This window comes from Carassius auratus, chromosome 22 (assembly GCF_003368295.1).
Source record: "Carassius auratus strain Wakin chromosome 22, ASM336829v1, whole genome shotgun sequence".
Taxonomy (NCBI): domain Eukaryota; kingdom Metazoa; phylum Chordata; class Actinopteri; order Cypriniformes; family Cyprinidae; genus Carassius; species Carassius auratus.
In genome coordinates, this window is record NC_039264.1 from 15,279,258 (window position 1) to 15,298,763 (window position 19,506).

General features: G+C 36.3%; 1 protein-coding gene across 2 annotated transcripts in view; it reads left to right on the plus strand.

Annotated features, from left to right (window-relative positions):
- rnf123 (ring finger protein 123) overlaps positions 1 to 19,506 on the plus strand; it is a 124,574-nt gene that overhangs the window by 75,333 nt on the left and 29,735 nt on the right. For both annotated transcript variants that reach the window (XM_026197904.1, XM_026197905.1), the window contains exon 36: positions 12,669 to 12,796. In XM_026197904.1, the coding sequence (XP_026053689.1) occupies positions 12,669 to 12,796 (128 nt within the window). The remainder of the gene's footprint in view (positions 1 to 12,668; positions 12,797 to 19,506) is intronic.

Here is a 19,506-nt window from a genome sequence, read left to right on the forward strand (position 1 = left end):
CCTTTTCCTCTCTGTCGCACTTTTGCAGAGATTGACTGTGTACTACACTCCCTCTCCGTCTCTCTCTCATCTCTCTGCGCTCTATAAACAGACAGGCATGGAGTTTCGGAGGAGGGGCACTCTGGAGGGGGGTTCTTCTGAGTACTGATTGGTTCAATGCAAAGATTATGAAAGGGAAGTGTTTGCCAGAGCCTCCCCTGGTGGTTATGTTATGTTTACTCTCTAGCTTTAATATCTCATTGATTTGTGTTAATGGGGATCTGAATAAGCCTTAATTGCTTGGATTAAAATGTATTAATATGAATTGTGAAGTGATTTTATAGATGTCTTCTGCTTGGATTGTATAGATGACTTCTGCTTTGTGCATATGATGATATATATAATTTATTTCTTTTTGAAATCTAATTGTGATTAGCTATTCATTTAAAGGTAAGGTGTCTGATTTCTGGCACTTTCTTGTTGCTTTCCCATTGTCCTTTGAAGAAGGGCTGATTTGAACCTGCACAATTTCTAAATCACTTTATACCATTATTTTCTGTGACCCCGACCTTCCCCTGTATGCTATGTATGGAGCACAAGAACAGAGCAGACCGGGCATACATAATGCCAGGTTCACACACTGTCTGTGGTGCAATTTTTTTTTTTTTTTTTTTTTTTTTGCCATATGTCTAGACATTTTTTATCAGTGTTCTGAAGTCATGCATTTGGATATTTGAAAAAATAGTCATCATGTTGTGCCAGGTTTGATGTCAGTGACACCAAAAGAGGTTCTTGCAAGTCTCGTAACTGAGGGCAATTCACAAAGTTTGAAAATCCTGTTCATTGTGTATTCATTATGCTTGAGTGCACACTATAAACCTGACATTACTCATCCTCATGAATTAAAGATGTGGGAGTATCTGTGTCCTTGATTTTTTTTTTTTTTTTTCAGTGCCTGTAGAATCTTTATGTATGTATAAATGTCTTTGTCTTGCTTATAGCACACATTTTCCCTGTGTGTGTGTGTTATTGCCTGTGTAAGCTGTCTCTGTCCCTCAGTTATAGTTGCACAGGCTTTGACTACTGTCAGCCTGCATTATCCTCTGAAACCACTGCTGTGGGCCACTGCCAAAGGTCTAAAAGTAGTCATACACACACGCTCTCACAATCCTCTGGCTCCCTCTAATACACAACCCATTACTTCTCATCATCTTCGCCACTTTAATATCTATAACTGATGGTCGAGGCTTGTGTTTTCGACAGGTTTCTTGTCACTCTTCCTCAGGCAAAATTTTTCACGGAGCGTTTAGTGAAGACTGAGTCTAAGCTTCTCACTATCAAAAGTCCCCCAATATAACATTGTTCTGGAAAATTGGTTTCCTGGCTCAGAGCTTGCTCATTTTTCAAAAACAATGCTCTGCAAGCAAAGGAAACATGCAGGAAGACAGGAAGAGGAACCCTAAGGTTAATAGCGTAGTCTCTTCTGTATATGTTTCCAGACAACCATCAATTTGAGCCAGAAGTTGCTCTGTACCTTTTGATAACTTTGACCCAAGAACCAGTGAAGCGTCTAACTGCTTATTATGGCGTCCCTGCTGACGTTTTCACCACGCTCTCTTCATCATGACATATCCATCTGCTTCCAGAACCATCTTAGAAAGCTTTTTCTAACTGCTGCGAGCACCATAAAGTTTTCGACGACTCCAGATAAAGTGTTATTCTTCCCAAGAGTGTTCTGAAGATTGGCTTTGGTGATACCATTTATCACTCTTTGACACTTAGTTAATATTTTTTGAAGATAAGCGGTGATAAAATATGACTCATGGGAAATGGCATGGCTTCTGACTTGTTTGATGCTTCTGACTTGTGGCCCTCAGTGGTTGATAGATGTGATGGTAAAAGACCTCAGGGGTCTGGTGATGTATCCAAGACAAACATTTGGTTCTCAATACCTGGGTAGTCGATCGTTGAGGAAAAAAATACAAAGTAATGTGGCATGCAGTGTTGGGTGTAACGTGTTACTGTAATCAAATTACTTATCCACTGAAAAAGTTAAGTAAGGGATTACTGCTCATTTTTAGGGAATTTAATTACCATTACATATAAAGTACTTGCGTTACATACAGTAAATCATTTTAACATTTCTGAAATCAGTATTTGAAATCTAAATTCACCATATAAAGATAAAATTGAATGCAGCGTTTTTAACCCTTTGCATCAGCTCATTCACTTTCAGTTTTTCCTGATTCACAGAGAAACCTTAAATTCTCAGATACAGATAAGACTAAATTAAAACAAATCTAAAAAGAGTCTACTTTTATTTGTGTAAACTGAAAATAACAACAAAACATTGTGCTTTTGTAAAATAAACCAAACAAACAGGGTGAGGTTTCTGCCATCTAGCTCTCTGTGAGCAACTCTCTACACATTATTATGTAATCCATATTAAACTAAAGCTACGTACAGTCTATCCCGTATCTGAAAGCTTAAAGTGTCTACTTTTAAATGAATGGATTCAAATCAAAAACAAATATTCTCTGATCATGTCATTGGTATCAAACTAAAGTGAGGTACAGTCTTTCCCGTATCTGAGATCTTTACACCTGAGTGTAAACCCCCTCATCTAGATTAATAAAAAAATATATATATATATATATAATCAAGATATATAATCATTTTTGAAAGAAGTCCTGGTATGATGAATTTACCTCAGAAGAACTGCCCGATCTGAAATGGCTTTATTCAGCAGAGCAGATAATTTATGTAATTCATTTTTACCTACATTAATTAACATGTTATTTGTTTTTACATAAACCTGTACAGATTTTACGGGTTGGGCTTTTCCTGAACATCTTACCTAACTGAAATGAATTGTTTAACTTTTCTTAAGCGTTTTTGTTATTCAGATATGTTGTTATTCAGAGTTTTTTTTTTTTTTTTAACCAAGTTAAAAAAAATTATACAAATAATAATATAATAATAATTGCAGTTGTTTTAAAGCTAAAAGGCTAAACTATTCTATGTTTGACTCAAATTGAAAGAATAGTTACATTTAATATTAAGGTTTATAGGGATTTTTCAGTTACTTTTCAGACAGTGTAATAAGTAATTTAAATACAATATCGATTATGTAATTAGTAATTAATACATTTTTGAAAGTAACTTAGCCAACACTGGTAGCATGAATGTGCCCAAGAAAAGCTTTGTTTTGTAGGAAAAGACGGTTTTGTATTGTATGCGCTAAGAAGTCCCACTTACAAGTTTGCAAATCGCAATTACGACACTACTAAAGAATATTTTTCACACCATTGTATGTGTTCAAGTACCATGTACTTTATCATGTATTTTAAGTACCTAGCACAATAGCGATTATAGCATGCTATGGGATATCGATGGATTTGACCACCCTTCATTGTTTTTCACATAATTCTGTGGTAATTACTCACAAATGCGCTTGTTCTTAAACAAGAAGTCTTTTTTCCAACAGTCTAAAGAATTACAGAGTATAACGATTTTTATCTCAAGTCAACTTCGGACTTTGGAAATATCGCTTCATTTGCACGTCTCTTTTGATCACTGGCAATTAGATGGGATGTTGCCTTATTGTCGAGACACTGCTTGAATTGGGTTCGATTTGCTGTCTAAGATGTTTTTCAGTACGCGCAAAAAAACCTGCAGCCAGACAATTCATAAACACAAAAAGAAAATGAAGGCAGGCTGTTATCCCATACTCTACAAATGTTCAAATCAGACTTCACATAGAGGAACAAACAGAAAGAGAAAGATTTGAAATGTTGCCTCTAAATTGCCTCTTTTGTTGTCTACTCTCTCATTCCTGAGCGTAATAAAACATTGAGTTCATGCACCATTGTATAGTTCTATGGATCCCTGTTTTGTGCAGTGTCCTTTCTTTGTGTGGATGTATATAGCATCTCAAGAATCACAAGGTTCTTTAGAATGAATTTAGATAAGTGTCACAGTTCATCGGTTCTATACACTGAAAAGTGTATATTATTCATATACAGTGAAGATGAAACCCATGAATAAAGAATATGTGGGTCGGAGACGTGTCCTAGCGGGTAGTGCACATGTTTCATGGTAGTCTCAGCCTCAGACACCTACAGTCTGTTCACTGACCATCTCGAACATATTGCTCACAAGAATGCTATGGCTTCTAAAAAAAAATCAGTTTCAATCTGATTGGCTTGATTACACATCTTCTGGGTGTATCACTCTGCTTGGAAATAAAGCTGTTTACAAGAAAAACCATTGGTTTATCACTGTATAATGACAAATGCTTCAGCTTATGCAATATAGTGTTTAGTTTGTCCCATTTTTTCATCATTTATTGAAAAACACTACACTTTCCCTTTCATTTTCACCCTTTAGTCTGTATACAGCCATATGTACCCTTTCACCCAAGGGCCCCTTGTTAGCTCTGCAACCGGCTCTAATTATCTAACAGCATGCCAAGTGTAGTTTGAGTGGATGCGGGCAGTTTTTTGAAGGATGTGAGGGAATCGTGAGCCGTGTGTGTAGTGATGGTAGCTGTTCCAAAAGCCTCCCCCACGCTCATCTGTCAGCCCCGCTGTGCTCGGGAGAGGCAGGATTGAAGTAGAGTCTCAGAGAGAGGCCAGTGAGTCAGTGTCTGTCTGTTGGGGGCCACAGACACCACAAATAGCCTCTCCTGTTTACTGGCTTCTGCTCTCGGAGAGACACCTTCTGTAATACTGGGATGCTTTACAACCCAAAGTTATTTTTTAATGGGTTGATATATTTGTATATAGGAATTAAAACTGCCACCCAAATATATTTTTCGACTGTTTCTTTGTGACTGATATATATACTGTTAGTACGCTCATTTGTTTAAACAAGCTGTTTCTCTAAATTTCTGATATTTTGTACATCAGTACTGAATATTTTTACTGTTTGTATTACTCCTCAGCACATCTGTTTTTGCAAACATAGAAATCCAACAGCAGTTCAAAGCATTGAAACCAAGGTATTTTTGTTGGCAGGTATGATAGTAAACGAAAAAACTTGCAATGTTGTGTCTGAAAAGTCACTTAAGAGACGTAACGTCTTGTTTAGGGAACAGTTCTGGGGTCCCATTCATAAACGTTGCGTACGCCCAAAATGGGCATAGAAAATGCATAAGCAATTTTCCACGCACATATCAGGATTTATAAAAGATAAACTTTACGTAAATATGTACACAACATACGGACATTCTAGACCATGCGTACGCACTCTTTTTCCTTGAGTGAGAATAGTAATGAAGTAAACAACAATTGTAAAACCTGTTTTAATTTCGATATACACATTTGCATTAAATATTCCACTCTTATTAATAGAGATGATCACTGAAATTACATAATCATTTCGTAGAAGTTAAAAATTATACGAATTTAGGCATGTTTAGTGGATGCGCTTGATCACTTTCGCTCTGTCATGCTGTTTAATGAGAGTGAGGAGTGCTATAGGTGCACAATAATTCATTTTCAAATTAAACCGCAGATCTCATGATATGCAAAAACATTTTTGTGAGAACAATGATCAATGATGCGCACTTCAATACTGTGGCGGACACTGCTGGATTCGGTGGAAAGGTCTATATCGTCTGGTTTGAATGGGTCCAGTGATTAATATCTTACCGTACAACCACAGCTGCATAGAGGTGTTGGTGCTGTGTGAAGGCATCTCCACAACATTATGAAAAATACCACTGTATTTGGAAAATACAAATTGAAGAAAACGGCAATTTGTATGTAAAAAAAGAAAAAAAAAGAAAATAGGCTACTTTGACAGTGACGCGCTGTGTTGGGCAATATTTACACTGCAATAAATATAGACTAAAAGATGTTCACCTTATCAGCAAAACAGCATAAATTAAATTTTATTCTAATTGTTTAAAACAATTGAAATACTATTTGGCCAGTGGAAAAGAATGATACCAACAATTTTAAACAGTTTTGTTTTTATGGATTTTGATATATTTATGCTAAAACATAAGAATACTGGATGATTTTTACCAATAAAAATTGTGTATGGCACAAATGGCATTTATACTGCTTATCTTATATTTCCTTGATGCCTTGTACCATTTACGGTGTAAAATATGGTGTCACGTGGATGGTAATATGCAAGGAAAAGATATGCAGATGAGAGGTTACGCATAGTAAAACTAGGCGTTGTAAGCTTCATATATGGTTACTTCGGGGAGAGGATGAGGTGGAGATGCATGTACACACATCTTCCCCTGGCTGAGATATATAAAGTACACAAAGTGTGCGCATACATCTGAAAACTTTTGTGCATACACAAAATATAGTTTTTGTGCATACGTACACGTTTAGGATTAAATCTACAGAGAGTTTTATAAATGAGACCCCTGGGGTTTCAATCACAAGTATGTGTCTTTGATCTAGTGCTGTTATAAAGTGACACACAGTGAGCCCTTTACATTCAGTAAGGTAAACATTGACTCGCATTAAAAACATGAATTAGCAGCCGTGAAGTCCTACAGCTACCTAAAAGCATGTAAATAATGGCTTTAGGTCAGTTAAAACATTTAAATTACAGTTTTTATCATTCTGTTGTTGTGTGATCTGATAGTTTTATCAAAACTAACTGTGGTTGATGCAGCTTTAGCTGTAAGTTGGAAGTCAGAACCGCTCTAAATGCTCTCTTAACACTAAGATTAAAGCTGCAGTAGGTAACTTTTGATGCTCTAGCGGTTAATAAACAGAACTGCGTGTGTCTTGCGGAAGAACATCGTAGCCGGAACTACTTCTCTCTGTTTATGTCTATGAAGAATCACAAAGGTATTGGGTTACTCCGACGCGGTACCCACCGAAGCAATCTAAAATAGTCTGAATATAAACACTTATTATAGATGTACCCTAGTGATTCAGGACAGGCTAAAAACACGGTTCGGAAAAGGGATTCATGGTGTACTCGCTTATGTTCATTTTGTAAATTTTGAACACAAACAAAGTTACGGACCACAGCTCTGATTGGTTGTTTTTTACCGGGAGCGGCGAATTTCTGCAAATGGCAATAGGACCACTGGGAGGAGCCAGAGGAGCTTGATTTTTTTTCACAGATTATCTGTCTCATATTCTACTGTCAGGACATAATGACAGGTTTCACAAATATCTAAAAAAAAAAAAAAAAAAAAAAAATATATATATATATATATATATATATATATATATATATATATATATTTTTTTTTTTTTTACAAAAGTTACCTACTGCAGCTTTAACTAAATTTAGAGCTGCAACAAGTAGTTATTTTGATAATTGATTAATCTAATGATTATTAGAGTGATTATTTGACTAATCATCAGTTAATTCACCAAATTAATCATTAGGCTTTGATCACTTATTCAGCTTTGGCACTTCGTCAAAATATGGAGTTACCGTATACATATTCTATAGAGCTGCTTTACATGAGAGAATCAAGTTTTAATTCTAACTGAAAGCAACCCTTTCTAAAGAAGCTCCGCCTTCTGCTCTCAGCAGCATTGAGATGTTCACTAACAGTTAAGCGCTTCTTGCGTATATCAAACTTCTTTTTACATCTAACCAAGAAATAATAAATAAATAACTTTTCTAAGAGTTCATCAGGGCCTTTACACATGCCAACATTTTTTGTTTGTAGTTTTCTAAAGCTCTCCAACACTTCTCTTTTGGCTTCGTGAGGGCTGAATTGCGTTACAGTGCCACACTGGTCAAACCTTGCTATTGCAGGCCCTGACATTGGGTCATATGAGATCAAATGACTATTCAACAACAAAACATTTTTGTTGCCAATTGTTTTTGTCGGCTTTTCATTTCAGCCTTTATGCATAACTAAAGCTCTTGCATTTCTTGAAAGTTGTCTTTGTTTTATTGGACGGAATAAAATATTTGTGATGTGGAAAAAATAAAAACTGTGTGTTTGAAAGGCGGTGAGATTGAGACAGCCAGCACATTCGCTCTCAGAGCACAGCAGGAGGGTTGCCCGGTTGCCAGTGTCTGTGGGCACTGATCTTGTGTGTAATTTCATTTGTTTACTAGACCTCTGTTGTTTGAGCGTTGATCCCGGCCATGTCTTTCTGCATGTGCACTGTATTGTTAACTTAGCATGACAGCCAGCCGCGTCTTGTAAACACGGCAGCCAGCTGGGTGAGTTTGTATGCGGGAACAAACATATTTGCTCAAGTGTTTGTCTCCCACTACAGATGTCCTAAAGGTTTGCTCTTGTGTCTGTACATCTGCAGGATTTAGTTTCACCATTTCTGGAGCTCCATATCTACTGAAACAACCACAAATTCAGAGCATAGGGGATAGTGGGGTAAAGTGTGTCAATGAGTGTGCAAACATTAATATGTTAAAAAAAAAGTCCAGATTTTCCACTTAAAATAAATTTTCTCATTTTTATTTTGGTTATGTTTTTGTTTGGGTTTTGGTTTGTATTACGTTTGGATTTAAATTTTTTTTGGTCCTTTTTTGCTTGAGTTTTGGTTTGCTTGGCTTGGTTTTGTGTTTTGTTTTAGTTTAGTTTAGTTTTTGTTTGACTGTTTCATTTTGTTTTTGTCTGAACATGTTTTGATTTGTGTTATAGTTTGGGTTTGGTTAGAATTTTGTTTTAAATTTTGCTTTTTGTTTATATTTAGTTTGTGTGTGTTCTTTTGGTTTTGTACTGTTTTGTTTGGGGGGTTGTTTTGTTTTTTGCTTTTGAGTTTTTTTTGCTTTTGTGTTTGACTGATTTTTGTTTAGGCTTGAACTGGTTTTGATTTGCAGTTATTTTGTGACTCTCTGGGTTTGGTTAGCATTTTTTTGTTAGCAAGTTTGTTTGAACTTTTTTTTGTTGGTTGGTTGGTTTTGGTTTGATTTTGTGTTCTGTTTTGTTTTTTACTTTTATTTTTTTGTTTATTTATTCAATTTATTTAGTTTTGTTTGAGTTTTGTTTAAGTTATGCTTGGGTTTTAGTTTTGTCACATTTCTAATTTCTGAATCAGTTTTTGTCAATGTCAATAGGACAGGAATGTCTCTAGTTTCTAGTGATCTCTACAACCAAAGACTACAGTACCCAAGATGTGTCACTAGTATATTTTTGAATGGGGAAAATGCAACGCTCAATTTGGCAACCCTTTCGAAAGAAGCCCCGTCTTCTGAGTAAAAGAGTCAATCCCTTATTGGTAAAGTTAGCGGATCATTGCATCTTTTTATATATACTGCCGTTATCAATCCCTATAAAAACAGTAAGCTTTCTGAAACGCATGCGAACTGGCTGGTCTAGACTAAAAAAAATAAATTACTATTTGAGTAAAATAAACAACTTTTATGATAAAGTTGTTTTCAGATTTAATTGGGGATTTCACATATGAAATTTTATTGTAAGCTTGGAGACCAGTTTTGGAGAATTTGATGTTTCCCTGTTCAAAGAGATAGGAGCGGCACTTAAATGCCCGAAAGGCATTTCAAAGATGGCCGCTGAGTGACATGACTTGGCTTAAAGGGACTTTGCTACAATCCTCTACTGTCCTGCAGACTTCAGTTCCAACACTGCTCCACGTGACAACACCTGCCTGGAATTATCAAGTAACCCTGAACAACCTTGATTATCTGGTACAAGTGTGTTTATTTGGGGTTGGAGCTGAATGTCACAGGATGGCAGCAGCTCTCCAGCAGCAGACCTTTGTGCTATTATAATTTATCATTTAGATCTGACTCGGTGGCAAGCCTCTATTGCCTCGAAGAATGTCTATGTGGTAGTTAGCTAGACAGTATTACTCTCTGCTCTACTCTGTTGCATTTTCTGTCTCAAGTCTATTTCCCTGTATATTCTGCTTACTTTCAGACCAATCATTTCACCCACATAAGCAACAGTGGGAAAGAAACTCCATAGTGCATTATTAAAGAAAGTCATTTTTCCTCTGCTTGCATCATGAGGGATTGTATGAGAGTGGGTGTATGCGGTCGGAAAAACACACATGAAAGATTGATCAGGGAGGGTTAGATGTACAGAGCAGGTGTGCAGGTGTGCTGGGGTGGTGGGAAAGCTCTGCTTAAGTTTTAATGCACTGCCATTAGGGCTGAATCTCCATAAATCATCTGCCAGACATGCATGTTTCTTTTCTTTTCTGTGGGACATGGACAGTTGGACTGTTTGTGGGAGTCTGAGAAGTGTCATATAGATCAGCTCAATGTCTAGTCTCCATCTAATGTGTCCATATGTGCAAATAGGGTTTATTTTTTTCTGAAGAAGCAAGACATGTTTATTTGCTGTAAGTGTGTTGACCTTGTCACATGATGTTCTCTTACAACCTGACAGCTGTAAGCTCCAATGAGCAATGTGTGCAAGTCTGTCTCTCCCCCTGTCATTTTTAGTTGTGTTTGCCAAGTCAAGCTTCACTTTTGCTACAAAGGGTTTGATATTTATAAAAGAATGTCAGTTTGTCAGAGCTTTGAATTTGTGGGCAGCACTCTGGCATTTTGGTTAAAAGTGATTTGGGGATCCAGAGTCCTGTCTTTCCTAATCCTGATCTTATTACAATAAAGAAAGATTTAGCTTTGACTGACCCTTGATTTGCAGCAGGGATGCATGGAAGGAGGAATTGCAGGACTTTTCTCTCCTTCTTTTTTTCCCACAGTGTGTGTTATAACGAGTGCAGATGACAGTGCGTGCTGGATGTCAGGACGTTTTGCTGCATGTTCGCTGTGGTTGTCATGAGTGGCAGATTCTGCTATAGAGCGGACAGGTTCCTTCCTGGACAACTCTCATCAGTCTATCAAAAAATAATATGCCTACAAATGTAGCCCCACTAGTAGTTTTGTATTTTTTACAAAAGGAACTAGAGCGGGGTCAGTGAAGATTGTGAAAAATAATAATACATAATAATAATACATCTTTATTAGTAAACTTTTAACCCCAAGTTACTCCTAGAACACAAGTTATATATAAAGTGCTGTCAATCAATTAAATTAAATTTCTGAAATGAATCGCGATTAAACATGAATAATTCAACCTAACATTATAGTTTTTAAATATACTTTTATTTTGCTAATATTTTATATTCAATCTTTAAATTAATGTAAAAACCGCAAAGACAGTGTATTTTCTGACCCATTTCAGGTCTTTAAGTCTCTAGTTGTGAGATGACGAGTTGAATGATAAGTGAGACATTTCAGAGACATGTTCTTAATGTAACTCATATATAATTTATTACATGCAAGTACAGTTTTAAGACAGATTTAATCACCCTTTTGGTAACTTCATGACTTAACTGACCACAACATTGCATGCACATGGTTTCATTCACCCTTTTCGATATGAAATGATACAGGCTCCAGCACGCGCCGACGAAAAGACATTCTGCGACTGAAAAAAAGAAACAAAACGCCGCTATGTTGTATGCACTGTTGGGAAAGTTCACTTTCTACATGAACTAGTTCAAAGTTCAATTCACAAATTTTAAAATGAACTAGTTCAATTCATAGTTCAAACTACTCAATTTTGAACTAAAGTTCACACAGTTCCAAAAATGAACTAGTTCATAGTTCTTTTTTTTCCATGTTGCTGCGAGCTATTATTTTTCAAAATTATTGCAACAGCCCATATAGAATCACAGACAGCAATTATTTTATCAGTTTTAACAATGAAGCTATGCGTCGGATTTCATCTTCATATCCAATTTTGAATCCTTATCCAACCAGGGTTTACATTAGCATTGAGGGGACAGCACTTCCCCCTTGTTGCTTTAATGCTTTGTCTCCCATTCTCACCGACCTTGTCATAAACATCCAAAAAATCTTTTAAATGATCGTACGCCTTCTTGCTACATGCTGCTGTCGCCTCCGTGTTTTTTTTTTTTTTTTTTGATGACGCGTCACGCATGCGGCGGACGGTGGTGCGACACTGGTGGCTGGTGTTGCCAGATTGGGTGTTTTTCCGCTACATATTTAGACCCGTTTACGGTGTGTTTTAGCCGGGTTTTCGCCAGGAAGGCTCTATAGAAATCTGGCACCCTATTGAACCAAGTTAACCTGAGAGAGTGTGCCGTTCACAGACACCAGAATTAACGAGTTGACAGTAACGTTCATCAGGCAGTAATACAGCACGTTCAGTTCACGTTCGCCCAAAATATGAACGAGTTCATGAACTATCGTTCAATGAACGCGTTCAGGCACAACACTGGTTGTATGTGTATATAACACAAGATCAACTTCTTATTTACTGAACTGCTTACTGAAAATATTTTAATCCCTTTATTTTTTCATAACTAAGTTTACGCATATAACTGATAGCCATTCATTCATTCATTCATTCACTTATGACGTGCCATTCCAACCCAAAACTTTCTTACACATAAAACAAAATTCTTTCCATTAGGAAATACCAATGTTTCAAATAATCTGACACTCATCTGTTCAAGTTCACTATTTCACATTTTGTCTGTGGTGTTTTGGAAAAAAAATATTTTCAATTTATTAGGTCATAAATTGATGTCAGTTGCCCACATATCCAAACTGCCCATCCCAGGACAGCACCCTAATAGTGCCACTGCTTGAGATGTTTTTCTTTTTTTTTTCTTTTTTTTTTTTAAGTGTCAGTGCACATGCTACTTTAGCAGCTATATACAGTAGCAATGCCCTGCTAACACCCACAACAGCCTGAACCTCATTCTTCTGTCTTGCAGGATCTCTAGGGCTGCGTCTGTGCTGCTGTCGGATCCTTGCTTCCAGCTTCGCTCCATCCAGTACCTGCTTGGAGAAGGAGATGCCGGAGCTGCCAGTGCCGACAGCAAACACTTCTCTCTGCACACATGTAAGCCTGGACTAAACACGTGCCGCCTTACCCATCCTAATGCATAATCAGCAGGATGTTAAATTTAGTCAACATTTGTATTTGTCACATTCCATTCTTTGATACACAATGTTTTATGGTCTAAATATACTCCCTATTTCTTAGAATAGCCTTCCGTATCCAGTGACGTGTTTGTGTTCTTAAATTGTCTCCTGCTCCACCAGTTCACTCAGCTCTGATTTCGAAAACACTTATATCAAATCCATGCAGTGATTGAGATATATAATTATAATCTGCTATAACTGGCCTATATATATATATACTTTATTAGGTAAACCTTGCTAGTACCGGGTTGGGCCCATTGACATGATAGCATCACTCAGTTGCTGCACATCCATGATGCAAATCTCCCGTTCCCCCACATCCCAAAACTTCTCTGTTGGATTGAGGTCTGATAGAGATCCCAGTAGATCAGCAGTTTCTGAAATACTCAGACAAGCCTGTCTGGTACCAACAACATTTCCACGTTCAAAATCACTTAAATCCTCTTTCTTCCCCATTCTGAACTTCAGCAAGTCGTCTTCACCACATATTTTATTTTATTGTTAAGCGTTTTATTTATTTATTTTTTTAGTTTTTTAGAGCTCAAATTATAATTATGGCTTGCAGTCATTTGAGAATTAATAATGCTGTTAATCACATATCAGTGTTTGGTGAGAAAATCCTAAATGTCCTAAAAGAAGAAAATATCAGACTTTTTTTTTTTTTTTTTTTACTGGTCAGAGCGCTTGATCGTTTAATCAATCAAATAATGTATCCACTACATTAAAACTATGTATGTTATATATATATATATATATATATATATATATATATATATATATATATATATATATGTGTGTGTGTGTGTATATATATATATATATATATATATATATATATATATATATATATAATTGAATACAAACTACAGTATCTATAATGAAAAGTGTTAAAATATATTTTAAAAACGTTTTTCTTTTTTGTGTGCATATATTATGTTAATTTATCTTAGATCATATATATAATGTGCATTGCAGTATCCATGAAACTGACATCAGGAAATTCTCTCCCAACTGTACTGCAGTGCAAATCGATTCGTCCAGCACTGAAGCCCAGGTCTGCTCTAACTATACAGACCCTCCACTCCAATCCACAGCCAATGCTTTACTGTAAAAATCCTTGATTAATTATTTACACTAAGTGGATACATTTCCATCTCCAGTGTGCCCACACTTCTAAACGGCTCTGCTTGAGGAGAGAGTCGAGCATAACAACCAGCTCTTTAGGCGTTCCAGAACAACACTGAGTTTGTTTACAGCATTTGAAAGGAGAGCCTTTCTGATACTCCACAACACCTTTCAAAAACTTTACAAGAGTTTTTAGACTCTTAGTGTATCTTTGTGTACATCGATGTTTGGCTTTCTTTTGGCACTGGATATCAATTAGTAGTAGGAAACCGATTTATAGATGCATTGCGATATTTTTTCTCAAAGGATTCTGGAATTACTTTAAATTATTATAGTTTGATCATTTAAATAAATTATTAATAACTGGTTATTTAAATTAAAAACAGGTGTATTACATCACTGCTTTTTGGTAGCTAAAATTATGTATACAAAATATATATTGTCAAAATGGACACATGCATGTATTCAGTTGAACACGTAAAAAATATTTAAAGCAATTACATATACCTGAGGTCATCTCGGGTCTTTGTTAGTTCATGGACCTCAGGAACATAATAATATAACTAATTCATAGTATTTATTTGCAGTAATATAGTGATACAAAGTAATGCATTGCAATGTTTAACTTTTTGTTAACAAGAACATTAAGAATAATAATGAATTAAAAATGAAACATTTTTGAATGTTAGTGTACAGTAATAGAAATTTAACACTCAAGATTTTACACTCCTGAAGTTCAAATCAGAAACTATTAAATGATTCCTCTCTATCACAAAATTTGATTAGAAATTATCATCAAACTTAAAGGGGGGGTGAATTGCTATTTCATGCATACTGAGTTTTTTACACTGTTAAAGAGTTGGATTCCCATGCTAAACATGGTCAAAGTTTCAAAAATTAAGTTGTACGTTTGAAGGAGTATTTCTGTTCTAAAAATACTCCTTCTGGTTTGTCACAAGTTTCGGAAAGTTTTTTTAGAGTATGGCTCTGTGTGACGTTAGATGGAGTGGAATTTCCTTATATGGGTCCTGAGGACACTTCTGCCGGAAGAGTGCGCGCTCCCGTATAACAGAGCACTGAGAGCACAACAGACATTCACTGATCAGAGCGAGAGCGTCGCGAAATGTCACAAAAGGAGTGTGTTTTTGGTTGCCAGTGCAAGACAACCCTGCACGGATTACCAAAAGAGAAACAGCATTAAGGGACCAGTGTATGGAGTTTATTTTTACAAAGCATCAACGGAGTTGTGCAAGTGTTTTTGTTTGTTTCCTGCATTTCGAAGATGCTTGTTTTACAAACAAGGCCCAGTTTGACGCCGGATTTGCACATCGTTTATTTCTTAACAAAAAAGGGTCACGATCGAGTGTTGGAACCGCAGGCGGTGAGTAAAACTGCTTAAAATATCTCTGTGTTGTTAACTTAGCTATCGGCGCGTAAGCACATCAAGTAAACCTTGTACACCTTTAAAGAAAAGAAAAAAAAGACGATATAAAGTGGAACTTAGTCATTTTCCAAAACCGCTAAGTGTAACGGAGGCCAGCGAGTAGTGCTGTGGAGGTAAACCTCCCCGATCTCAAGAGACGCACTAGCAACAGACGCTAGTGGCTGTAGCCATTTAGTCTCCTTGTTAGAGGAGACCCGGGTTCGAGCCCCGCTCGGAGCGAGTGCGAGGAGCGTCAGAAAGGACCCGGGAGAGAGGGGTTACATAAGCAAATATATACAGTTTCAGTACATACCACATAGAGACGCTGTTGTAGTCATTGCTGCTGCTGCTCTCGTTCAGTTTCAGCCTCTGGATCTGATTCTGGATCATAAATAAACGTCTGAATCTGACTGTTAGCCATGGTTTGTTTTGGATGATGGTTTTTTTCTCCTCACGGTAATGTCACAACTTCCAAACGCTCTCAACGCAAAAGCTTACTCGCGCTCGTTATTCTTTAGCTCCGCCCACACGTCACGCCTCCAGGCGCTCGTGTTTTTCCGTAAAAAATCGGCTCAGACTATTTTTCTCTTATAAATATAATAAAACTAAAGGCTTTTTGGAGTTATGAAGGATGCAGTACTACTCTATAGGTACTCAAGATTAACAGGAGATTGAGTGAAAATGAGCATTTCACCCTCCCTTTAAACTAAAAACTTAACGGACAAAAAAAAAAAAAAAACTTTATCAGAATAATTATTATTTAATATTACAAACAAAATCATGAATTTAAGACAAATATTGTACTACAACAAACCACCTTAAATAACCAACGATTTGCATTGGCAACATTTTGCAAACAATTGTTAATAGTGTAGAGATGTAGCTTTCAAACCTAGAAGCTTTCTGTTACCCATGTTTGCTTTACCAACTTTATCCTGCTAAGAAATCTTTTACCCCCACACAACATTTCCAATCACATACATTTCTACTGAAATGACTGGATTTTGCTCACGAAAGTTTGCCAAGTAACAGGAAATCTGACCAAATCGGAGTTTGTCGAGCGATGAGAATCAATCTGGAATCGTATCGTAATTCTTTGAATCAAATAAATCATAAGTTGCCTACAGGTTACAGATTTCCAAGTTTCCACACTCAGGTTGATTTCGGTCTTGTTGTTTATCATCTAAACTCTTCATTCAGACTGGTTTTCCTCACACTGCCCATTCGGCTCAGCTCTTCTGGACAGCATGGTGTGAATCTCCAGGCTCGCGAGCAAGAATCTGGTCTATCTGGTAGTCATGGAGACAGAGGGTCGCCATGGACACCATGTCCGGCCTTAGTTCGTGTCTGTCCCTGCTTTCACAGACGCCCCGCTCCTCCCCACCTCCTCTGTTTCCACCACTAAATTGGGTCATTGTTATCAGACTCCATTCCTGAGATCAGATTGGTTTGGAATTGTCACTGGGCCTTTTTTCAGCCTGTTGCGTAAAGACTCAAGGGACGCATTACGGGCCCACCAACATCTGAACCCAGTTGAGCAGCATGACATGGTTTACTCAAGTGAACAGGGACACTCTGAGCCTCGGGACTTGTTTTTAGGAAACGTCATTAGATGTAACTGGGTTACACATTTGTGTCTTTGTCGAGGTTCCAGGCTAAAACGAGAATGACAGTGGTTAGAATAGCCACTACTATGATTCTTGTGCTATTTTAGAAGTATGGAGAATATATAAACTGGTGTTTTTATATCACAATGGTTGATAATATAATAGCAATCTTTGAAATTTAATTATAGGTTTTAAAGTCAGATAAGCATCAGAAGTTGCCCTTTAATAATAGTGACTGAGAGGAATGTTGATATTTGGAGTGACAGTGAATCAATTCCATTCATTGGGTTTTGATTTAATTTAGTCATTTTTAGGTCAATACCAAGCTGATTTCTTTTGGTAAACATGATTAACCTAAACCCGTTGCGTCATCTGCTTGGAGAAATATTTTCCATCAATTGATTCCAGATTGCATGGATTTGGGAAATTATTGGATTTCACCTGGGAAAGTTTGGGTGAAATCCAGTTGAGAATAAATCTGGAATCAGATTATTTGAATCACATGAATTATGTCATTACTCACCCTCAGGTCATCCGAATTGTAGATGAGTTTGATTCTTGATCATATTTGGAGAAATGTAGCATTACATCACTTGCTCATCAGTTGATCATCTGCAGTGAATGGGTGCCGTCAAAATGAGTCAAAACAGCTGATAAAAACATCACAATAATCCAAAACTAAAACACAAAACTCCAGTCAATGATTTGTTAAGAGAAAACTGAAATGAAGAAACACCTGGAATACATCTTAATAAACTGTCAGTTTGTCATGGCAAAAATCTGCTGATCCTAATGCTGTTTCCATCATGAAAAAATAGTAACCTTTATAATAATAGTATTTCATTCAATATGTTAATGCATTCAATATGTCAATACTTTTTGTATACATTAATTCCTTTGTTTAACCATTCTATCAGATTATTAGACAGACTACTATCCATATTAGATAGAAGTGTTACTCAAGCGCTGCCTTTCTCAGCACCATCAAAATAAAAGTCCCACCTCGAACACATCGGCCAAGCCAATATTTGAAAAAGGACAAATATTCGATCACTACTCAGAACATAAAGTATGCAGTAAGAAGTGCCCTAGTATTTCTTTCTAGAGTCAAAAAAGGGGAAAAAAAGTTACTTTGCCATGCTATTTCACTTCTCTTCTCCTTTCTTCATTTTTATGTATACTTTCTCCCTCAGCTCTTTAGAAAACTGCAAACGAAGGGCAGGTGCTGCCTGAGCAGCATTAATTAGTATGTGGAAATATGTCCACGCTTCATTATTTCTCGTCTCTGCCAATATCAGATGTTGTGTTATCAAATCAAAACTGCTATGCTCCCTCACGCTAGCAATGTCACATCTAAGTGCTACTGTCTTTATTTTATAGATAATTATTAATGTACTTGGACAAACTTTCTCTCAGTAGCATGTCCAAGTCTGCAGGGTGTTTTAAATGTGAAAAACACTGATAGCATATTATGTGAGAAGTTTAATGGAAAACTAAGTGAAGTAGAACTTGGCATCTTGATACTGGCATCATTCCCTGAGCCACTGCTGATATTGTTATTGTGCTGTTTATTCCCCTGGTCTTTAAAAGCAATTTTTAGATAGAAATCTATATCTTTTAGATATTTTTAGATATCAAATTAATACAGTTAAAACATGAAATATGAAATTAGAATATAAAGAAGTAAATCAGAATAAATAGTTATAAATCTGAATATATAAATGTAACCAGAATATATATAAAGAAGTGAATCAGAATATATAGTTATAAATCTGAATGTGTAAATCTAACCAGCATTAAAAGAAGTAAATAAGTAAATATAGTTAAATCTGAATATGTAAATGCAAATCAGAATATATATGTTGTAACAGTCCATTAAATATTGTAGCCGCAGTACACAGAAAAATCAAATGGAACATCTCTACGTTCTGTGTTTATGTTTCATTAGCCCAGCTAGCAACAATAACAAACATTCAGATGAAACATGAAATACAACAAGATTGGCGAGAATAGTCGTGTGTCTGTGTGCGTGTAAACAGTGAAGCACATTGAATGAATACAAGATCAGTCTCACCAGTATGCAATGAGAGATAGCAGAGTATTTTCTTTAAGTCTAACTGTTCAAAGTCCTCAAAGGTGAGTAATCCAACAAAAAAAAAAAATAGTAAAAAGAGAAATACTCCATAAAGAGACAACAGACTTAATGAGTTACATCACATTTTGCGATAACAAATTTAGAGCTCCAAACGCAGTAATGCATAAGGGAAAATAAAAGCATATAGGGATAATATAATAAAGCGTTCTTACTTTTATAGAACACCATTTTAAATATACAAACCCCAATATGTTGCCACACTACAAAATTATAGGTCTGAATTTATAAATTCTGATTTACAGTCATATATTCAGGATTTGTTTGTGTGTGTATATGTGTGTGTGTATATATATGTGTGTATATATATATATATATAT